Source organism: Chrysemys picta, chromosome 1 (assembly GCF_011386835.1).
Source record: "Chrysemys picta bellii isolate R12L10 chromosome 1, ASM1138683v2, whole genome shotgun sequence".
Lineage (NCBI taxonomy): Eukaryota > Metazoa > Chordata > Testudines > Emydidae > Chrysemys > Chrysemys picta.
Window position 1 is genome coordinate 314755786 of NC_088791.1, and position 25015 is coordinate 314780800.

General features: G+C 42.2%; 1 protein-coding gene across 3 annotated transcripts in view; it reads left to right on the top strand.

Moving 5' to 3' along the window:
• Positions 1-25015, top strand: part of CRYL1 (crystallin lambda 1) — a 96904-nt gene that overhangs the window by 44422 nt on the left and 27467 nt on the right. For all 3 annotated transcript variants that reach the window (XM_065595238.1, XM_024105717.3, XM_005312219.5), the window contains exons 4-5: positions 15595-15756; positions 17377-17571. In XM_065595238.1, coding sequence (XP_065451310.1) covers positions 15595-15756; positions 17377-17571 — 357 coding nt within the window. The remainder of the gene's footprint in view (positions 1-15594; positions 15757-17376; positions 17572-25015) is intronic.

Below are 25015 nucleotides of genomic sequence, written 5' to 3' on the forward strand. Positions count from 1 at the left end.
TGATTTCTATTACAACACAGAATACCAAGTGTACAGTGCTCACTTTATATTATTATTTGTTATTACAAATATTTGGACTGTAAAAATGATAAAATAAATAGTATTTTTCAGTTCACCTCATACAAGTACTATAGTGCAATCTCTCAATTGTGAAAGTGTAACTTACAAATGTAGATATTTTTTGTTACATAGATTCCTAGATTCTAGGACTGGAAGGGACCTCGAGAGGTCATCGAGTCCAGTCCTCTGCCCTCATGGCAGGACCAAATACTGGCTAGACCATCCCTGATAGACATTTATCTAACCTACTCTTAAATATCTCCAGAGATGGAGATTCCACAACCTCCCTAGGCAATGTATTCCAGTGTTTAACCACCCTGACAGTTAGGAACTTTTTCCTAATGTCCAACCTAAACCTCCCTTGCTGCAGATAAAGCCCATTGCTTCTTGTTCCATCCTTAGAGACTAAGGTGAACAAGTTTTCTCCCTCCTCCTTATGACACCCTTTTAGATACCTGAAAACTGCTATCATGTCCCCTCTCAGTCTTCTCTTTTTCAAACTAAACAAACCCAATTCTTTCAGCCTTCCTTCATAGGTCATGTTCTCAAGACCTTTAATCATTCTTGTTGCTCTTCTCTGGACCCTTTCCAATTTCTCCACATCTTTCTTGAAATGCAGTGCCCAGAACTGGACACAATACTCCAGTTGAGGCCTAACCAGCGCAGAGTAGAGTGGAAGAATGACTTCTCGTGTCTTGCTCACAACACACCTGTTAATACATCCCAGAAGCACATTTGCTTTTCTTGCAACAGCATCACACTGTTGACTCATATTTAGCTTGTGGTCCACTATAACCCCTAGATCCTACATAACCGCACTCAAAAACAAAACAATGTAAATCTTTAGATCCTACAAGTCCACTCAGTCCTACTTCTTGTTCAGCCAATTGCTAAGACAAACAAGCTTGTTTACATTTACAGGAGAGAATGCTGCCTACTTCTTGTTTACAATGTCACCTGTAAGTGAGAATGGGCATTCGAATGGCACTTTTGTAGCCAGCGTTGTAAGGTATTTAAGTGCCAGATATGCTAAACATTCGTATGCCCCTTCATGCTTCGGCCACCATTCCAGAGGTCATGCTTCCATGCTGATGATGCTCATTAAAAAAATAATGCGTCAATTAAATTTGTGACTGAACTCCTTGGGGGAGAATTGTATGTCTCCTGTTCTGTTTTACCCACTTTCTGCCATATATTTTGTGTTATAGCAGCACGTTTGTTTTAAGAACACTTTCATTTCAGATTTGACAAAATGCAAAGAAGGTACCAATGTGAGATTTCTAAAAATAGCTACAGCACTCGACTTGAGGTTTAAGAATCTGAAGTGCCTTCCAAAATCTGAGAGGGACTAGCTGTGGAGCATGCTTTCAGAAGTCTTAAAAGAGAAACACTCAGATGTAGAAACCCAAACCACCAAAAAAGAAAATTAACCTTCCACTGGTGGCAACTGACTCAGATGATGAAAATGAACATGCGTCGGTCCGCACTGCTTTGGATCGTTATCAAGCAGAACCCATCATCAGCATGATTGCATGTTCTCTGGCATGGTGGTTGAAGCATGAAGGGATATGAATTTTTAGTGCATCTGGCATGTAAATATCTTGTGACGCCCGCTACAACAGTGCCATGCGCACGCCTGTTCTCACTTTCAGGTGACATTGAAACAAGAAGCGGGCAGCATTATCTCCGGCAAATTGTAATCAAACTTATTTGTCTGAGTGATTGGCTGAAGTTTCAATTGGTATTCTATTGTTTAACAGTGCGATTAATTGCAAGAAATTTTTTTGAGTTAATTGTGTGAGTTAAGTACCATTAATTAATAACCCTACTTAAAGTCTATCTCTTTATATTTAATAAACTTGTTTTATTGTTTTATCCAAGCTGAAGTGTCTCGGTTACTCCATTTGGGGTAACAAGTTGTGTGCATATTAGGCCTTGTCTACACTACGAGAGTAGTTCGATTTTACTTGCATCAAATTTTTGTAATCGATATTGCAAAGTCGAACGTGTGTGTCCACACTAAGGACAGTAATTCGACTTTGTGCGTCCACACTAACGGTGAAAGCGTCGACATTCGAAGCGGTGCACTGTGGTCAGCTATCCCGCAGTCCCCTCTGCCCATTGGAATTCTGGGTGTAGCCGGCAATGCCTTCTGGGTAACAAAATGAGTCGAGGGTGCTTTTGGGAAACTGTCGTCATCCGTCCATCACTCCCGCCCTCCCTCCCTGAAAGCGCCGGCGGGAAATCAGTTCGCGCGCTTTTCCAGTCATTGACAGCGCGGACGCCACTGTACTCCGAGCATGGAGCCCGCTGCGACCATCGCTGCAGTTGTGGCCGCTCTCAACGCCTCGCAGCTTATCATAAAGGTTTCCCTGAGGCAGATGCAGAAAAGTCAGGCGAGGAGGCTACGGCACCGCGGTGATGTCCTGAAGTCTGAGAGTAGCACAGACCTCTCAGAAAGCAGGGGACCCAGCACCGAGGACATCACAGTGGCAATGGGTCATGTTGATGCCGTGGAACGGCGATTCTGGGCACGGGAAACAAGCACTGAGTGGTGGGACCGCATAGTGCTGCAGGTCTGGGATGAATCCCAGTGGCTGCGAAACTTTCGCATGCGGAAGGGAACTTTCCTGGAACTTTGTGAGTTGCTGTCCCCTGCCCTGAAGCGCAGTGACACCCGCTTGCGAGCTGCACTGAGTGTACAGAAGCGAGTGGCCATAGCCCTCTGGAAGCTTGCAACGCCAGACAGCTACCGGTCAGTCGCGAACCAGTTTGGGGTGGGCAAATCTACCGTGGGGGTTGTTGTGATGCAAGTAGCGAAGGCAATCGTTGATGTACTGCTGCCAAAGGTAGTGACCCTGGGAAACGTGGAGGCGATCATAGATGGCTTCGCAGCGATGGGATTCCCAAACTGCGGTGGGGCCATAGATGGAACTCACATCCCTATCCTGGCACCGGACCACCAGGCCACCCAGTACATTAACCGAAAGGGATACTTTTCCATGGTGCTGCAAGCACTGGTGGACCACAGGGGACGTTTTACCAACATCTACGTGGGATGGCCGGGCAAGGTTCATGACGCTCGTGTTTTCAGGAACTCTGGTCTGTTTAGACGGCTGCAACAAGGTATTTACTTCCCGGACCACAAAATAACTGTTGGGGATGTGAAGATGCCTATAGTCATCCTCGGGGACCCAGCCTACCCGCTAATGCCCTGGCTCATGAAGCCCTATACTGGCGCCCTGGACACTGCAAAAGAACTCTTCAACTACCGGCTGAGCAAGTGCAGAATGGTGGTGGAGTGTGCTTTTGGCCGTCTCAAGGGGAGATGGAGAAGCTTACTGACTCGCTGTGATCTCAGCGAAACCAATATCCCCATTGTTATAGCAGCTTGCTGTGTGCTCCACAATCTCTGTGAGAGCAAGGGGGAGACCTTTATGGCGGGGTGGGAGGTTGAGGAAAATAGCCTGGCTGCTGATTACTCACAGCCAGACAGCCGGGCGATTAGAAGAGACCAGCGGGAAGCGCTGTGCATCCGGGAGGCTTTGAAAGCAAAGTTCCTGAGTGAGCAGGGTAACCTGTGACTTTATAGTTTGTGTACTGAGAAGTTAAACCTGCCCCCGTTTCTTTACCCAGGTAATGTTGACTATCCTATCCAGTTACATACCCCCTTCACCCCCCCTCCAACACACGTGTCGAAATAAAAATAGTTCTACTTTGTTAAAGCACACCGTTTTCTTTAATACTGTTTTCGCGGGAATTTTTTAAAACTGGGACGCAGACTGTGGTGCGGAGCGGGTGTAGTGTTGTGACGCGAATGCAGCTTCTAAACTCAAGGATTGACAGGCTCCGCTGCGGTGGGATGGTTGTTTCAACGGAGCCTGTCACCCCTCCTGATCGGGACTGTGTGTATGGGGGGTCTATTTGACTTTGTGGCAGGGGGAGGACGGTTACAGATCCCATGCTGTGTGGCTCTGTGATCCTGCCTAAGGACCGGCGCTTAAGATCTGTAACTGCCCTCCCCCGCCACAAAGTCACAGAGCAACCCCCCCCCCCAACATTACATCAAAACAACCTCCCAGACTAACCGGGGTAACTAGTCACTGCATCACTGCACTGTGTATGTGCCCTGCTGCTGTGCCTGCCCCCGACTATGTACCCTGCCAAAGGAGATTGTCCTGTCCAATTACCAACCCCCTTTCCCCTCCTCCTCCAAAAGAAACAGTAGTTAACAGAAACGAATTTTTTATTATCAACTACACATGGCATTGGGAGGTGAAACTTGGACGTGGGCTTGTGTCAGGCGGGAAAGAAAGAACTTTTCAAATTTTGGGAAATGAGAGCCTTCTGCTACTAGAGCTCTCTGCAGGGGTGGAGTGAGAGTTAGCAGGGACTCTGCCGCCTCTCCTTCTTTGCACTTTGGGTGAGGTGGGTATGGGACTTGGTGGCGGGGGAGGGCGGTTAGAGATGGACTGCAGCGGGGCTCTGTCCTCCTGCCTCCGTTCCTGCAGAACATCCACAAGGCGCCGGAGCGTGTCCGTTTGCTCCCTCAGTAGTCCAAGCAGCGTTTGAGTCGCCTGCTGGTCTTCCTGCCGCCACCTCTCCTCCCGATTCATGTTGGCTTGCTGCATGCGGGTCAAGTTCTCCCGCCACTGGGTCTGCTGTGCTGCCTGGGCTTGGGAACAGGCCATAAGCTCAGAGAACATGTCCTCCCGTGTCCTCTTCTTCCTACGCCTAATCCGCACTAGCCTCTGGGAGTGTGATTCCAGGCTAGGTTGTGAGACAGTCGCAGACGGGGCTGTGGAAATGGGAAAAAGGGAGTGAATTCCTCAGAAAGATAAATGTAGTTGTGAACAAAGAACATAGTCTTTCTCTGTGAACAAGACCATGCACAGCACCTTTCACATGCGCACTCAGCACAAGGTCAAATTCTCGGCCTTCGCATTCAGTGCCTGGGGTCTTGCACAGCACATTTGAGAAGCGAGGCAGCACAACGGAATTTCTGTTGCAGGCAGACATGGTAAGCCGTACGCTTGTGGCAGTTTAAAACTTTTATATTACCACTGGCCTCATTTCACATTTAAAGCAATGTCAGTCCCTGCTGCCAGCAATCCGGCAAGCGGGAACTCTGCCCCTGTCCCACCCCCTCGCGGCTGTCCCCGGGAACGATCCCTTTCGGCTGCCCCTCTCCCGCCTCCACCGCGTGGCTGCAAACCAGCGGTTACAGTTCTGTAAAGGAACGGGAAAGCAGTCCCAACACTAACATTCCCCTACCTAATTAAAAGCAGGTCACCATGGCCGACATCACCCTGATGAGGATCTCCGAGAGCGACAAAGAGAGAATGCTCCGGGAAAGCCTCCAAAGACCAGGGCCGTATGCCGCCCTGCTGTGCAGAGCAATGATCCCCGAGTACTTGATAATCTCGTGGCGCGGCAACGTGTCGTACTTCGGAGGACCCAATAAGGCCGCTCTCCCCAAGAACCTCATGCAACGGCTTTCAAGTTACCTCCAGGAGAGCTTCATCGAGATGTCCCAGGAGGATTACTGCTCTATCCCCGGACATATAGACCGCATTTTACTGTAGCTGCAGTAGCAGGGAATAAACAGTAGAGCGGCTTGTGCAGGACAATCACTGAAAACCGGACATTGCTAGATTTCTTTTCAAAACTTGCACTGCCCCTTACTAAACCGTTAAGCGCCTAGGGCACACTAATCATGAACAACCCATTCTTTTAATTGTTAATATTCCTGTTTTGTTAAAAATAAATGTTTAGATGTTTACAACACTTACTGGCTGATCCTTCCCCAGATTCTGTGTCCGGGGTAACGGCTGGGGACGCTTCGTAGGGGATCTCTGTAAGGGTGATGAAGAGATCCTGGCTGTCGGGGAAATCAGCGTTGTGAGAGCTGCCAACTGCCTCGCCCTCCTCATCTCCTTCCTCATCTTCCCCGTCCCCTAACATGTCCGAGGAACCGGCCGTGGACAGTATCCCATCCTCAGAGTCCACGGTCACTGGTGGGGTAGTGGTGGCGGCTGCACTGAGGATGGAATGCAGTGCCTCGTAGAAACGGGATGTCTGGGGATGGGATCCGGAGCGTCCGTTTGCCTCTTTGGTCTTCTGGTAGCCTTGTCTCAGCTCCTTGATTTTCACGCGGCACTGCGTTGCATCCCGGCTGTATCCTCTCTCTGCCATGTCTTTAGAGATCTTCTCGTAGATCTTTGCATTCCTTCTTTTGGATCGCAGCTCGGAAAGCACGGACTCATCGCCCCACACAGCGATGAGATCCAAGACTTCACGATCAGTCCATGCTCGGGCTCTCTTTCTATTCACAGACTGCACGGCCATCACTGCTGGAGAGCTCTGCATCGTTGCCAGTGCTGCTGTGCTCGCCACGATGTCCAGACAGGAAATGAGATTCAAACTGGCCAGACAGGAAAAGGAATTCCAATTCAAATTTTCCCGGGGCTTTTCCTGTGTGGCTGGTCAGAGCATCCGAGCTCGCACTGCTGTCCAGAGCGTCAACAGAGTGGTGCACTGTGGGATAGCTCCCGGAGCTATTAGCGTCGATTTCCATCCACACCTAGCCTAATTCGACATGGCCATGTCGAATTTAGCACTACTCCCCTCGTCGGGGAGGAGTACAGAAGTCGAATTAAAGAGACCTCTATGTCGAACTAAATAGCATCGCAGTGTGGACGGGTGCAGGGTTAATTCGATGTAACGGTGCTAACTTCGACATAAACGCCTAGTGTAGACCAGGCCTTAGTCTGTTAAAGGAATAATGGACCACTCCAAAGTTGGGAAAGAAATAATGTGCAGTATATTTGTACTGTCCAAGAGAGGGCTGGGGGTACAGGACATATGTTTCTGGAATTGGGAGTGTGTTGGGGTCACCCTGTGGTAATCTTTAAGGCTGGTAAGAATCAAGGTGTGGCCGGTTGGCTGCAGCACATACAGACAAAGTTGGGAGTGACTTACAGGCTGGAGGCTGTTTGTGAATAGTCCAGGCTGATGCTACAGCAGCAAGGCATTGTAAAGTGCAACCCCTGTTACAGGGCAGGGATAGCACAGCTACTCGCAAGTCTGAATTGTATCCTGGTATGGCACAGTGGCATCTGGTCCAGAAATTCTGTGGCCTGTGTTATGCAGCAGCTCAGACTACGTAATCATGATGGTTCCTGTTGGCATGAAAATCTATGAATCCATAATATATTCCTAAACAAAAGTTTCACTAAGATAGCTGCATGTGTGTATTATACCGCATATGTGGAGGTGATATCCATGAGATAAATTGCAATGTCATATATTTATCTTGCACTTTGGAACACACACATCTATCTCCATTGAGACTGCTTCCAATGTTACAAATGTCTGAGTTGCTTCCAAAAGTTACTTTGGAGTTACTTTATTTTATTTTATTTTAGACAATGTGACAGAAAAATATTTCCTTCTTTCCCTACATTATTCCACTGTTCTGACCCCCTGACAGGTGATATGGGTCTGATACCCAGGGCAGGCAATATTCAATCCTGAAGTTTAAAGTCTGTTATCTCACAATGCTGAAGGGTTAAAAATGGGAGCTTTAAGGCAATGAGAATGCTAGCTTCCCAGTGCAACATGCAGCACTTGCTTCTAGGCCTGGAATGTCTTGAGAAACTGGACTTTTTAGATGGTGTTTTTTTATTGTAGATGTACAAAAGCCATTTTTTATCGTTTTTAAGATTTTTTTTAATTTTTAATGCATTTATTCTATTTTTCTGTGTCTTTGTCTCTGTCTGTCTCAGACCTGTATAGGCTGATTGATTAATGCAAGAGAATTCATCCCTGTACTACAACCCTATTGCACTGTCTTAATCAGTGCATAGGGGCCGTCTGACCCTCCTGGGAATGCTCCTATATGGGGCATTCTAGATTTTTATGGGGGGGAGAAGTAGCCAGGGGGGTTCCATGGCCCAGCAACACTACATACTGCAATAGCCCTTAGGGGCCACGACAGCAAGGGCAAGAGATAGGACAGCCCTCAGGGCTGAAGCAGAGATAAGTTGCTTCTCCTCTTGTGATGAATGTGGTCCAGAGTAACCAAGGCAGCTGGCTATAGAGATGGCAGGGATCCAAAATATTAATCTTAGTAAAATGTTTAAAACTCTCTAAAATAATCAGGACACAGACAGGTGTCAAAACGTATCAGACATGAAATGCAGCAGTTTATTTGTATCATACCATAAATGTATACCGCCCTTTCACATTGTGTATCGTATAGAAAACAAAACACAGTTATGGAACAAACACAGTTCCTCAGCAGGAAGAGGATGCAGCTGCTAACAATTGTACAGTGAAGCATGGGAAAAATGTGTGCTTGGCATTCTATAGAGATTGTCTGTCTGATTTCTATCAACTTGTCTGTGGTGGTGTATTCTACAGTCTTGGCAAGCTTTCTACCATTTTTTATTTAAATCGGGGGTGGCCAACCTGAGCCTGAGAAGGAGCCAGAATTTACTAATGTACATTGCCAAAGAGCCACAGTAATATGTCAGCAGCCCCCCATCAGCTCCCCGCCCCCTGGTCTCAGCGCCTCCCGCCCACCGGCAGCCCCGCCAATCAGTGCCTCCCCCTCCCTTCCTGCACCTCTCAATCAGCTGTTTCGTGGCATGCAGGAGGCTCTGGGTGAGGGAGGGGGAGGAGCAAGGGCACGGCAGGCTCAGGGGAGGGGGTAGGAAGGGGTCGAATGGGGGCAGGGCCTGTGGTAGAGCCAGGGGTTGAGCAGTGAGCACCCCCTCGGTACATTGGAAAGTTGGCGCCTGTAGCTCTAGCCCTGGAGTCGGTGCCTATACAAGGAGCCGCGTATTAACTTCTGAAAAGCCGCATGTGGCTCCAGAGCCACAGGTTGGCCACCCCTGATTTAAATCAATCACTGAACTATCTTCTACGTCCTGGAGATTTAATAAAATGCATGCAAATAAGTTTATCTGCAATTTTGTAATTAAAAACTAAACCATCCCAAAGGTTATCAGTGGAAAAATTCAAAGTTATTCCCATTTTCACAATGCTGAAAGTTTTAACTGATTTGTTAAATAAGATTAAATCTTTGGAAGTGCTCTTCTCTTTATTTAAGTTATTAGATATATTTTGGTGTATTCATCATTTAACCGTTTATTAGAATGGCAGAATGGCAAAACTACATTTGCCAACAATATATTTGTCAAGAATATATATATATATATATTTTGTACAGTTTTATTCATGATTTTTTTTGCAAAAGGAATGGGCACATATAACCGTAATCATAGGATTGGAAACAAAATTGGTGCTTTCATCTGTAATAACTACAAGTAGCAATTCTATTTCTCTGCTTGTTTCAGAAGCCGCTTTGAAACAAACAGCAAAACAAAACATTGCAGTCTAAATGCACCACTAACTTTCATTTTGTAATCCTTCTTATGCACTAACCATTTAAATTTTTGTATGTGTAGACAATAGACACTGGTTTATGAATAATCTTCTTAAAATTCTAGGATTTCAATGTGTGAATTGCTAGCTTCTGGCCGATAGTTATTGTTCACTGAGAAGACTACACATCAGGGTATGATATAGAATGCAAGAAAAATGGCCGCCTGTTCCCTAAGTCTAATTTACATTTTCGGACTTCTAGAAGAAAAGTACGATATAGGTCCCAATCTGCAGCAGAGGCCTGAGCTAGCAGAACTAAGAATCATAAGTAAAAGACTTTGAGGTTGGATGACCTAATATTTTAAAACTATTTTACTTAAAACTTCTTCAGACAAGATCAGTAAACTACATGTAAAACTTTCTGACGTGCAACAACTTTTGGGGGAATATGAGTTTTTGGTGATCATACCACCATCAAAATGAATATGCCAGGTTTACCACAGTTTACCTTTATTCGTTTACCCAGTATGCATGCCCACTGTGTGTTGCTTTGGGACTCATTCAAACCCCATTGAAGTCAATGAGGAGCCTCTTCATTAGTTTCAGGGGGCACTGAATCACACCCTTCATTAGTCCTATTGTACCTTGCACAGTTTCACTGGTTTGCTGTTGTGTGGTTCACCTATTATGACTGATCATGCAGGTCATCGATGCCATACAGACACAAATCTCTGTTGTGCTTGTGGCTTTGATCATAGACTACACCTCTTCAGCATTCTGGTGGACTCGTGCTGAGCTTAACCTGCACACTGCTCAGCAGCCGTAGAATTATGGTTTCTGTTTCAGTGAACATCCTGTTTTCTGATTTGCAGCCTAAACACATTTTTGCTTGTTCTCCCCTTTCCTAGTAAGCACGTTGACTAATCGGGATTCCATAGCTTGGTTGCATGGATCTTGTTTTCCTCACTGGAATGTATGACACTGTGTGTGCAAAGAGGGGATTCTACATATGTACTACCATCTCTTTGTTGTACTGTTGAATCCACTTTTGTCAGTACCTTTCTGACCCACTTGATAATGATTGCACGGATTCTGCAGTTTATCTCATCATGTATCTCAGCTCTTACACATGCATCCTTCCTACTGGAGGGGCTAGTCAAAATATGGATGTACTCCTTTACTGCCACTGCCACTTAGAGATATACTTCTCTCTCTCCTCTTTCCCCCCCCAAAAAAAATCTTAAATGCAAATTTTGGAAGAAAACCATAATTTGCTCATAAGTTATAATGTTCAATTTACACAGAGCTAAGCTTGGACTGTTTCTTGGCAGTAACTTTGGAGTGTGCATATTATTTCTTTTCCAAGTGGCCGGATTTCTACAGGAGTCACTTTTCTAGTAAAGATACGCTGCAGTTTTACAAAATTATCTTTAACTAACTATGGCCACCAGCTTTATAGCTAAGTGACACAATGAGAGAATTTCAAGGGATTCTTGACTAAATTTCCAAATATCTTTTCCAAATATTTGGTAGTGCCTATCGATATACTGATAAGCTGCCTCCACATGCTTTATGTAGGCTGACACTTATCAGGCCTTTTGTTTTTAAATCCAGGTGGCTTTTTTAACTATTTCAGTAGTTGGATGATAAAGCAATAATTATGCTTGAATTCTCTGTTTATCTTTTCACACTGTTTTTCTGAGTGGATTTTATCTATGCAAGAAGATGAAAGTATTTGGAAAAAGTGATGTCACTTTATTTCCCTGATGGGGTTTATTGAGTCTGTCTCGGAACCATAAGGTTTCTTCTTGTGTTTTAATCCTTCCATTCACTGCTGCATCTCAACAACTGTCCCACTAGCTGAGGGATAGACTGGAGATGGCTCCTGTCACAATAGTGTTGCAGTAGACTGAGAGATTAATGATCTGCTGTAAAGTGTATATGTATGAGAAATCATCCTGCCGGGGTCTGTAGTGTAGGGAAACCTCGATCTAAGTTCACATAACCAGAGTACACTTTGTAATCATCAGAAAGTGATCAGGATTTCTTTGTCACAGCTTCCTTGGTTCAGCAGTTACTCCCATAACCACAGGAAAGACATTATGGGCTTGATTTTTAGAAGTGCTGAGCACCCACTCCAGTAAAAGTCAATGTGAGCATCTCTGAGTGCTCAGCGTTTCTTGAAATCAGGCTTTATATGCTGAAAAGCAGAAGAGTGAGGTAGTGGTTAAGGGAAGACCTCAGGTGCCATTATGCCCCTGGCAATGTTGATTTGTGCTTTTCCTTTCAGAGGTCCCCTCCCCCCCTTTTTTCATTAAGAAAAGACAAATCGCTCTTTGAGGCTAGAAGCTGAGACTCTCCATTACATAAGAGTTGCTCAACCCCATCCAAGAGAAAAATAGGGCAGCAATGTGCATTGTGAGATGTGATTTCTAAAGCACACTAATGTATTGCACATTAATTGGTCAGTGTAGATGCAGTGGGTGCACACTGAAGGTTCCCTAACGTGCTTCTGAAAGCAGGTGGGGGAACCTTTAATGCACACTGGCAGAGTCCTCACAGACCAATTAATGTGCAACTCATTAGTGTGCTTTAGAAATCACACCCCCATAGGGCGCATTACCCAACTGTACAGACAAGCCAATAGTGAAAATTGTGTTTAGGATTACTGTAGCCACAATCCTGCAATGAGATCTGTGGGGTCAGACCCCTTTGCCAATGCAGAGCACCACTGCAGGATCAAGGCCAAGATTGCAAGCCCTTTGGGGGCAGAGACATCTTGTTATTATATATGTGTTCAGTGTCACTCTATAAGAATAGAGCCCTGGTCCCTGACTGGGGCCATGAGATGATACTGCAATACAAATACTAAATAATAATTACTTGCATACACATGGTGGAAACAGCAACTTTGGAATAGGCATGCACATTTAAACATGAAAATCTCTAATAAAAGTGGCCCATAAATATTGTAACAGCCATGAAACATTTATTTTAGCAGATGGTCATGTATTACTGTATATTAACGTTAGGACTTAACCACAAAAAAACACTGACTGAGTTTTTGAAACAATTATGTTTAGTAGTTTTGAATAAAAACAAGATTCTGGGAGAATGTCCTGATTGCTCTCTTACAAAGAATTGATCTATATCAGAAGACCGAATCAATAATAATAATAATAATAATAAACACCTCTAGCTGTTATAGCAGAGGTTCTCAAACTGGGGGTCAGGACCCTTCAGGGGGTCGCAAGGTTATTTCATGGGGAGTCGTGAGCTGTCAGCCCCCACTCCAGACTTTGCTTTACATCCAGTATTTATAATGGTGTTAAATATATTTAAGTGTTTTTAATTTATAAGGGGGGGGTTCACACTCAGAGGCTTGCTATGTGAAGGGGTCACCAGTACAAAAGTTTGAGAATCACTGTGTTATAGAGTACCAGACATTGACATAGTACCTATGAATTTGCTTTTGGCAGGTACAGTATGTTAAGGTTATGAAGGCTGGGGCAGGCTTTTAAAAGGTTCGTTGAATGCACAATATAGCGAAGTTGTGCAAGATAATTCAAACTACATTGAAGTCTTTGGGTTTGTCTCCACTAGACTTTTTGACCTCAAGTTAATTGATTGCCAATTAACTGGAGGTAGCTAAGTTTTTAGAGGCCTTTTGTTCTGGGTTACAAACATTTGTACTTTACCCAAGGTTGAGGCATAGCAATAAATTAACTTGAGGTAAAAAATTCTAGTGTACAGCTACCCTTTTAGATCTCTCAGGATCAGGCTCTTAATTGACAGGTGGAGTCAATGTTTCCAGCTTGGACGTGTATTTACTCTGAATTGTTTGAATTTATATTTTAGATTCACAGAGAGGTTTTAGATTAACTGGAAAGGTTGCACTGTTTGGAAATTGGTTAAACTCTAAAAGGTATTAAACAAACTTCTGTACAGTGCAGCCTCTCCAGGGCATTGTTGTTGAAAGCCATCAAATTGGCATGTTCTCGTCAGGCTGTTACAAAATATGTTTATTGTAAGGTTTAATTAAGTTGAAAGTTGGGTTATAGTAACCTTATTCAGGCATTAGAGACTTGGAATAAGGGTGTACTGTTTGCAGCAAAAGAGAAGTGTGATAGTCTCAAAAAAATGTGTGTGGGGGGAGGCATAGATATATACAGTGTCACTTAAAATGCATTCAGATGGACTCTAACCTTATTGCACTGACTATTCCAGAGAGCAAATGAGAGGCTTAGTACTGTATTTTAACTACCTATAATTTGATCTCCTTTTTCTCAGGGTAAACAGAATAGCTACAGACTTCTCCAAGTTTTCTAATTGACAGCAAGTGAAGTTCCAGATTAATAGTTTTTTTAGGGCTTAATTTTCTCTCTGTTCTTCAAGGAGTCAGTATCCCTGATTGAGAAAATAATTCCAAGCTTCACAAGGACAGAAACTATTCCACTGGTCCAACAAATTGAATACAATTGTGTCACTATACAAGAAACTTCAAGCAAATGTTCCATTCAGAAACCTTACATAATCATAGCTGGTTTGGGTTTCCTACAGTTCTGAGCTTTCCCTTTTTGATTATCATATGATCTGAAAGAAGGCATAGTATTTCAGGTAGAGAGTCTCACAATAAGTTCTCACAATAAAGCAATTCAGTGCAACTCTTTTATTAGTTTGAACAGTATCTGCAGAGTTCTCTTCATCTGTGGCTTTGATAAAAGAAGCTATTTAAATTTAACCAACTTGCTAGCTTAACTGATCCAGGAATTACAAGCAGAGTATCATTTTGTTTTGATAATGGAATTTATTACAATGGACTCTATCTACTGTTCTTAAATAACCTCACTTATCCTTTCTGAGTCATGGACATTTTATGACTTAAAGCTTAGTAAAATCCCACACAAACTGATATTTTTTAAAAAGATTTTTTACCTATTTGTATTCAGTCTGATGGAATTCCTTACCCCAAAACATCCACAGAGAGTCCATCTGAAGTTATATAAACCAAATATAAGCCTCCTCCCCCATCTCTTCCCATAATGTAACACAGGGGAGTAATGCTGATGGGTGGGTTGGGGCTCTAACCCCAGGAGAGGATGGAAATGTTATCTGCCTTTTTATTGAGGGGATAGACCTGCCTTTTCTTACAGAAATTCACATATGAATTTGGATCCTAGTTGAACCTTGCCTACTGTTGGGTGTCCAGAGAACAATCATAGCCTGTAGAAAAGAGTTGTGTGTGGTTTTTGTTTTGTTTTGTTTTTAATTTTTGCCATCTTCACTTGACAAAGAGGTTGCAACTTTTGCTCTTGGATATGGACTCCACTGTAGTCATCCTCTGTGCCTTTGTTACTTTGACTGGCTTACTGCAGCATGCTCTGCATGGGGTTGCACTGGGAGACCATTTAAAAACTTCAGGCAGTGAAGAACGTGGCTGTCCACCCACATAGTAAAATTTCGTACATGTGCTCCACCGACTGCATTGACTTCCAGCTGGTTATTTTGAATATTTTGACCTACGGTGCCCATTAAGGTTTGGAGATCTCTTCTCTCCTTCACAGATGAAGTCATCTGGGGCACTTCAGATGTCAATCCCATAGCTTTGCATGTCTCAGGGCCACTGTCAGACATTTCCAGTGCGGGGTCCTGATCTCTGAAACTTGCTTCATCCCTCTTGGTCCTACAGATCCTGAGTTTGTCTACCTTTTAAGGCACACCACAATGCGTATCTGTTCACTTACGGCTTGTCTACATAGGGAGATTGACTGGCATTGCTAAGCAGAATTATGCTGAAGAATAGTAATTGTTCTGAAATAAAGTCCCTTTTATTCCAGAGTAGTGCATCGACATGAGGAAGTTATATTGGCCTATCCATAGCAAAAGAATTATTTCATTATAGCTATGCTTGTCAATTTCCTCATGTAGACCTGTCCTAAGTGGATGAGTTGATCTGAGAAGAGTATTATGGCTGGCAGGTACATCTAAATCTGTTTGCATACGTATTTTAGATTGTTTGTTCACCTGGGTGCCCAGATCTCTTTGGATGCTTCAGTATATGTGTCGGAAAAATAAATAAATGTATTGATAACTAGTATTAACTGGAGGATTTCTAATGCTATTTATTACTACTTTTTATTCCAGGAATGCACGCCAGAGAAACTAGAATTAAAAAAGAAGATTTTTGGACAGTTAGATCTTATTGTCAGTAATGATGTTATCCTAAGCAGCTCAACTTCCACGCTTTTGCCTACTAAGTTGTTCACTGGCCTTAAACATGTGAAGCAGTGTATTGTGGCACATCCTGTAAGTACTCCAACAGACTCTGATAATTGCTTTATGTTTAATCCTACATGTTTAATCTGAGTTTTAATACCAGGGTGGTATCCTGCAGGCTGCTTAGTGCTCCTGAAAGAAGCCTAGAGTGCCCAAGGGCTAATGCCGAGCGCTCAGAATCTGACTTTCCGAAGTGTAGAGGGTTCACAACTCCAGCTGAAGTCAGCAGGGGATTCAGGTACCTGAAAATAAAGCCCCTGTTAGCTCAGGATCTGTGTAGAAAGGCTTCTGCATAACAAGAAGGATGGTCCAGTGGTCTGAGCACTAGTCTAGAATATGAGAGACCTGAGTTCAAGTCCATGCTTGGTCACAATCTTTCTGTGTGATCTTGGGCAAATCACTTAGTCTCTCTGTGCCTCAGTTTCTCCATTTGTAAAATAACTGTATTCTCCTAATTTTGGACTGTGAGGTGCTCAGGTGCTGTGGTAATGAGGGCTTTAGAAGTACCATAGATGGATAATTTGGCGAAAGGTGCACATTGCTCACTAAAATCTGCACTTAGATGAGCACAGTTGAGGAAAATGAATGGGATTACAATTGCAGTAGGGGTTGGGGGCAGCACTGATGCTTTGTTACAATCCAGTGTATGCAAATACTATGTGTAGTGGCCATTTATAGCATTTCGGGTGCTCTTGCCGGACAATACTATTGTTCATGAGAGCTGCCCGTATAAGAACTTGGGAGCAGGGCATGAGGACCAGCCACTGACAGAAATGTGTCCATGCCCATGCAGTCCTTGAACTTTCTGCTGAAACTCACATGGGTGCCAGTTGTCCTGTGGCTCCATGGAGTGCTGGAAAGGAATGTGGGTACAATTTCCAGCTGTTTATAGGACTTTCTTTCAGAATTCCAGAACTTTAATGAACTGTTTATTTAATTATTCCTTAATGTTTACATAATAAAGTTCTTGATTGTGGTGAGAAATGCTGCTTGGGATTGGGATATGGCTGGGAGAGGTTTCTCTTTTGTTAAATGAACGGGTGTAGTTTTTGGAGGCACTCTATCTTGTAGCTTTCTTGGGATAGTGTTTTATGTGACCTTCACTAATGCACCCAGAGTATGTTAGAGGGGCAGGTCAATATAAATTAGTAAGTAAAATAAATGAATCTTGAAAGATGTTGTGTAGACTGCTTGGAAGTGTAGTTCACTTATGACAACAGCAAAATTATTGCAGAAAATCTTTCCTTTGAGATGCTCTCTTGAAAAGAAGTATGTTATTTATAATCAGCATCTGAATAACAAACAGTTTTGAAAATTAGAAATGAATGAATTGAATTGAATTGGCATAAAGTATACTGAGAATATTGGAGTGAACTCATGCTTGGTGTAACTCCATTGACTTCTGTGGAGTTAAAGCCGTGGTGGATTTGGCCCCCTTGGCCTGATTTTCTGATATGTTGAGTGCATGCCATTCTTGTTGTGAACTGGCTTTGAGACTGCCCTGTACTTCTGAAAATCAGGCCCATCATGTTTATTGGAAAAGGCCCATTCTGTTATAAAATTGTACGAGCAGAAATAGGCTTTAAATTTAATTGGTTCAATGTAACAATGTTAATTAATACAATATATTTTTTGTTGGTCCTTGTCAAGGTAAATCCGCCCTATTACGTGCCACTGGTTGAACTGGTTCCCCATCCAGAAACAGAGCCTTCTACAGTGGATAAAACCCATGCCCTGATGAAGAAGATTGGACAGTCACCCGTCAAATTAACCAAAGAGATAGATGGGTTTGTTCTGAACCGTCTTCAGTATGCAGTTATTAGTGAGGCATGGAGGCTCGTGGGGGTACGTGTAACTTCGTTTTCTTTACATACGCTACTAGTTTTATAGACACAACAAACAAAGAATATTGTAGTATTTAAATTTCCTTTAGCTTTCTGTCTTCATCATTGTTAAACATTCAGCCCCTTAGATTACATAAAAATAAAGACAGGTATGTAAATTTTACAAAAAATTAGAAGTTTTGATGCTATTAAATACTGAAGACCGAGGAAGAAAAGCTAAATGATAGCAAAACAAGAAACACTAGAACTGTTCAAAAATATGGTCATTTTCAGCATAGCCAGAAGAGCAAGGTTAAAGGGTCAGAAACCACAATACTGATTTTCAGGTTGTCTCTTTTCATTTCCTGCTGCTTTCAGAATGTTGTTGGCATACTTTCTGCGCTCAGTGAAAGGGTAATGAAAATAATATTTTAAATAGAAATCCATTTACCTTTCAGGAATTCCTCTCTTGGGTAGCTATTTGATACTGGTATTTAAAGACAGATTTCTCCACCTCCTTCCCATTCAGACTTTTAGCTCATAATCATCTGTTTGTGACACTGCAACTTTTCCCAAAGCTACATGTTCTGTGCCACAAAGTACAACCTTTCAGCAGGAGGAGATGAGTAGTGCACCCACTATTGCCGTGGGAGATTAAATTGTGTTTTGAACAGGGCCAGTTTTTTTTCTTGAAGAACGTTCTGATTTCTCAAGCTGTTTAAAAATAAAAAAGCACAGGAATCTCAGGTTGGTATGTAATCATAATTAGAGTAATAATAACTAGATGGTTTATCTACCACACATCTTGAAGGATCCCGAAGCACTTTACACATTTTATATTTATATTTCAGTTCACCCATGACTGATGCACAGCCTCTGTTCATAGTCCCACAAGAACACTGTCTAACCGTTTAGATCAGGAAGTGAATAAGAAGGCTGCGTCCAGTTTATACTGTACTGTGTTGTGGGGTATTGACTGACCTTGAATGTATAATGGGAGTTGCTTTTTATAAACAAATAATTCTGACAAATAAGTTCAAATAGTGAACAAAATGGTGCTTGAAGTTCTGAAGTATAGGATATTTCAATATTTTAGTTGAAGAAAGTGTAACAATGCTGTGATTCTAATTGCCATGTATTATGATATAGGTTCCCCTCAGATATGTTAGTTTTAAGTTGGCCTCCATTTGTGTTAAGTGGGATAATAAGACAATTACTCTGTCTCAGATCAAAAGAGAGTGAAATGTAGTGAAGTGTTTAAATCATTGATAGTTTAACCTCCAGGAACAGAACACTCATCCACAAACGTCAGGCTGCACTCAAGTTTCTAAGGACAAACGTTCATGGGGCCATTTTTAGAGTCTTTGGCTCATGTGTTCCCTATGTGCTGGAAGAGTTTGGAGTATATTTTTGGTTATTTTTCCTGAATTTCATTATCAAAGCTCTCAGGGAGACTATCAGCCTTCACTTTTTCCAGCAGCCTCATAAGTGAGTGTATAATGCCTGCAGCTTTGCAGTCTCCCCAATGGATAATTGTCTCAAGTGAGGCTGAGATTTGGAAAGTTAAGGACCTTACTATGGCATATGTTAATCATGCTTGTCTTCTTCTACTCTCAGCACCTAGTCTCACTTTTGTCTGCCATTATACTTGTCATAATTTCAGCACTTGGATCAGACCCCACTGACTTTGTTGTATAATTGTATAGTTCTTCTCTATATAGAGATGCTTGTATTACTGGTATCCACACAGTTAATGAACAATGTAGATTAATAAGTGCTTGGGTACCTTGGTGATATGTACCTTTCCTTTACATACCTAAGACACAGACAAATCCCCTCCCACCAAAAACCTATATACCTGCAAATGCCTTGTCCTGGCGTGATTCTCCAGCATTTTTACGTGCAGGGCAGGTGCACTGTGGACCTTTAAATAGATATTGAAGAGTCTTTAGTCTGTCATCTCATCCTCTGTGGTTAGTGGATGGATCTATTTTATTTATACTTTGTCAGTTCCCATCCATCAGTCCATTAAGAGGTGAGCTTTGAGTAGGAATTTGGAGGAAGGAGATGGAGGCTGCATGGAAAATGAGATTGAGGATATTATTGCAAGGGGAGAGGAGACATTAGGGAAATCACAGAGGTGCTAGAGGATGCAAAGTGGACATGAAGGGAAGCAAAATTAGCACAACATAAATCCTGAGTGGCAGAGTGGTGCAAGAGGAAAATGTAGGAAAAGCGGTGGTATGTAGAGCCTTGAAGGTGAGCGATTGGAATTTGCAAAATTAATGTGGAAGGAGATGTAGAGCCTTTGAAGAGACTCAGGAGGAAGAGGATGTGCTCAGAGGGGCAGGAGAGCATCTGGCTCCCTCAGGGACTATGCTTTAATGGACTTTCCTCCATATTTTGAACTTCTGATCAAAAATATAGAGTCCACAGTTCTGAGCTATTTTTATTCCAGATGCTTCCAACAGCTCTCGGAAAGCTAATGAATTCCTCTCCCCTCCCCCTCCCCCCCAGTGTCTCCAGTAACATAAGTATCACATCAAAACCCTGGAGTTGGGTAGTACTGAATGCTCCCTATTTAAAATTACCTTTAATGATGCACAATTTTAAAGTTTTTTGAAAGATCATTTTTTAAGAACTGCATCCTCCTCCCAGAGCTTGATTACTTTATGCTGGAAGTTCTTTGCTGCAGTCAGGACAAAACTGAACTGAGAGTTGGGGTATGTTAAATGAGCTTTTCCTTAAGCATGTGTGAACCTTTTTTGAAAGATTCCTTTAGGGTGGCCAATTTTTTAGTTGTTGGTGCACCCAGAAAAGTACACATTACCTATTTCTCCCACAAAATCTGTAATCGTGAGTGCAAATACTCTTTTGTGGTTCCAAAGTGAATTACTGCACATGCAAATCAGTAGTAAATCACGTTGGGCTGTGCATGCAAATATAGGGTATTGTAGGCATGTGTGCACTTTTTATGCACATGTTGCTCCCACAGCTGCAAACTTTTGCTCGCTACACTCAATATCCAAAATTCTGGTTTCTGTGAAATAATGATACTAGGACTTTAATTGTTCGTGGCATTGTGTATATATGGCCAAAATGTTCAAATTTGGGTGTATAAAGTTGGGCATTTACAATAAGTATATTTAACCACCAAAATAAGTGGCCTGATTACCAAAGATGGTAAGAACGCCAATCCCCTTTGAATTCACTGTAAATTATGGTTGTCCAGAATTTCGGAAAACCAGGCCTCCAGCTTTGTGCCTAAAGATGGATTTAGATGCCTAAGTCTGAAAGTTTTGGCCGTATTTGACAAAATACTGACTGTAAAGTGTTAAGAACTTGAAAGATCCTAGTTAATTGTTAAAATGTTGACTTACAGTTTTGCATTCTCTAGGTTGCTTTTAATTAGAGTTGAACTTTGACCACTGAGGAGATAGTGCTGACAAAAAGGCATGCAACTTGCTTGCTTAGGTTTACCCAAACCTCCAAGTTTCACATCCCTGCCACCCGCCATTCTGTTCTCTTATAACATAACTATATTTCAGATAATTATGGTTGTAATCTTTAACCACTTGATGACTAAATTTACATTCTGTGAGATTATACAAATAGAATAACTCAAGTATTATTGGGACATTGTGATTCCTAACTTTGCCCACTACTTTCTTGCCAACTTTTGCAATTTTATTGCAAGTTCTGCAGTTCTTGGTGTTTTTCTAAATGCCCCAGCTCTTGGAGTCATGTTGCTATGTGAGAATCTCAGCTTTCATTTAAAAAAAAAAAAGTCACTTTCTGGCCCTCAAGGATGAGGAGAAAATCTTGAAAATGTGAACTCAAAGGTTCAAAAACAAGTTAAAAGAACCCCCAAATATATATACATATATTGTGCCAATGGCTTGATTTTGGGAGAGGGGAGTCTTGACTCCCGCAGGTGTGCAAGCAAGGTAAGGCAGTGGTCACGCCTGCTTGGGGGCAAAGGGCATCACTGGGCATGCTGGCTGGTCAAACAGGCTAGTGCTTAAGGGCATGTTGTGTTTAGAATATGGGTGCCTCCTGTGATCTCTCCTCATCCACTACACCCTGGCAGGGGGATCCATAATGTAGCCCATAAAGTATTGTTGATGGAAATGGGCTAGTAGAGATACAACGCATCCTTGAAAGTGAAATCTGATTTAAGAGCTATCATTAAAAACTATACGGTTATTTAACTTGTTTAAATTTGGTGCAGTTTCTCTCACTTTATGCTATTTTTCAGTGGTGATCATTACTTAGCATGAACTTATTCATGGCACTTTTATGTTACATAGCCAAATTCTGTTCAGTTATATAGGAGCAATCCCACTGTTGTCAGTAAAAGGACTCCAGTGTAACCTTGGTTCTGTTCCTGCAAACTCTTACACAGCTGCAGAAAATACACGGTCACAGGCATAAGTCTTTCCAGGACCGAGGTGGGGTATGTGCAGAATTCAGCTCAGAAGTATCAGAAAATTTTAGAGGAGAAATGAACATACAGTAGAACCTCAGCGTTACGAACACCAGAGTTACGAACTGTCTGGTTAACCACACACCTCATTTGGAACTGGAAGCATGCAATCAGGCAGCAGCAGAGACAAAAAATCTCCAAACTAAATACAGTACAGTACTGTGTTAAACATAAACTACTACAAAATGAGAGATTTTTAAAAAAAGATTTGACAAGGTAAGGAAACTGTTTCTGTGCTTGTTTCATTTAAATTAAGAAGGTGAAAAGTAGCATTTTTTCTTTTTGAAAGAACAACCATAATGTTTTGTTCAGAATTACAAACATTTCAGAGATACGAACAACCTCCGTTCCTGAGGTGTTCGGAACACTGAGGTTCTACTGTATGTATCAGATCCATCAAATATGTTAAGTTTAATGCCTTGTTCTGATTTTCAGCACTTGGCTTTCATTTGGTGATGTATCTTGCATGTGATTTGAAGGATGTAATTCCCACTATTTTGCTCTCTACAGTATTGCAAAATAGCAGGTAGGAGAAGATTTAGTTCAGGACACATTTTACTGTTCATTTTATATTGTGCTATAGTTAAAGCAAACTTAAGGAAACAATGCAAATACATCTGCATAATTAAACAAGTAATCGTATTCCTCTATAAATATGCACTGCATGCAAGGGGGAAACAGGAATTTTTTAATCGTACTGTCCTAAAAAGAATTCCTATGGAGCTGAGGATGTTGTCAGTGGTCCATCCCCTGTACTTTCCAGAGCCTGGTTCATCCCCAAAATAGATCATGCTCTAGGAGATGTTACACTAAAGCAAATGGTATCTCTTATCAAGTGCTACAATGTACAATCAATGTCAGGGGTTAAAGAGAAATTTAGAATATTTAAAAGTAAGTAAAAGAAGTGAGTTTTAATGCAAAAAAAATCATTTTGTCCAATGATTCCAAGGTTACGATTAAGAGAAGATTATGGTATGAATAAATTACTGACAACACAGTTTGCTAAACCTGTTAGCATTTTCTTTGTTTCTTTGCTTTAAAGGGATGAGAAGCTAAGGAAAACTGCTTACTTTGTGCATTTCCTAATACCTTTTAAAGGTGAACTGCAAAGCAAAAGTAGAGTTCATGTAGAGTTTTCTCCCCTCATTTATGATGTAGAAGATAGCCTTTAAAAATATTCTGCTTGTTTTTCCACATTAGGAATATCAAGCCTCTTCTCTTCTGGAATCCTTAATTAGGGCTAGGTTGAGATAGAGCTCAGGTTTCATCCTCTTATGATATCACCATGCAGGCCTTTGAATGATCTTGCTGAGGTCCTCCAACAAAGAGAGGGAAGTCTAAACATGATGGGGCAGATCCTTAGTTGAATCCAATAGAGCTATATCAGAGTTTAGATCAGCTGAGAATCTGCCATGGTATTTTTAGAATAAACAAGCACGTGATTTTTGTGGGCAAAACTCTGAAGACTTTATATATTTCAGTTAGTTGAGTTGTGAATTCTTAACCCTCTCAAAATTCTAGATACCCTGTTAAAATTGAATATTTTAAACACATGCATATTACACAGAAAAGAGGTGATACCTTCATTGCTTTTGAGCAGGTGCATTGTTGATCCAATTTTAATGCTAGCCTTCTATCATTTTAACCTCTCAGTAATATGTATGAGTTTTATGTACACACAGATAAGACAAAATTCTCTTCTCCAAACCTAAGATGTTTCAGTTCACATTTGATTTTTCTTATACCCATTGTCTGGGTCAATATTTACATATTTCTGTTGCCTCAGCACATTACAGTGTGGCATCCACCATGAACTTAGAAAACAGAGAGAGTAGAAAGTTCTACAGCTTCAGCACTTGTAGTTGCACATAGTGATTATGACTATAAAATGTTAGGTGGGTGTCTTCTAGTTAATAGAGAACTTGCTTGGAGAATTCAGAAATAAATATAAAAAGATGCATGTTTTTAAGATGATCATCACCCCAGAAATAGTGGGCTATGCCCTTATTCCAGAAGAGGTCAGTTCTATTTGATTTAGCTTCTTACTCCCTGATGATCAAAAAAGTACCTTGAATGCTTAGTTAACAGGTTCCTAACCTCATGGTGGTAAGAGTCCCATGTGTTTTCTCCTTTCTTGGCATGGCAAATAGGCTATTCCTTTCTCTTCTCAGTAAACCCAGAAGAACAGTATGGATTAGATTTCCACAGGCATAGCCACACCTGAAGGTAGGTAGGGTGTGTGTGTTTACAGATACTTGTGCACAAATCAGGGTTTGCATATATACATCAGAGTTTGTATCAAATCAGGTACAAGCACTTCTGAAAATCTGACTCTATTTTTCCCTGCTACAGAGGAAAAATTTAAAGACGTGGGTTCCTTTCTCAGCAGGATCAGATAAACACTGTGGGCCAAATCCACAGATGGTGTAAATGAGTAGAGCTCTATTAACATCAATGCAGCTATGCTGATTTACATTAGTTGAGCATCTGACCCTGTGGGTATGTCTTCACTGCACAATTAATCTGGCTTCTCACCTGGGTTTTAGCCCACCCCCTCCACCATACGCACAGAGAAATTTCTGACCTGAGTTTGGTGGTGCTTTAAGCCTGGACTTACTTACCCAGTTTGGGCAGTGGGTTAGAGCCAGAGCTTCACTTTAACTTGAGCTACAACATTTCTCCCCCCTCCCCCCCACCACACACACATACTTTAGAGTGAACACAGAGGCAAAAATCACTCAAGTGCTGATAGTACTCCAGTGCCCTTCCCACAGTTCCCCCTGAAGGACAGACAGGTTCTCCTGCAATTGACTGGGAAAGAATCCTGGAGTATCTCAGCAAAAAGATTCCTGGGATGTGCCCCCAGACACACATGTGAGAGTGCAGAAACAGGGAGGACACAGTTGTGCCGATAGAGCTTTGTGGTGGAATGCTCATACTTGGGCTACGTTAACTCAGGTGCTGAGACCCAGATGCCAAT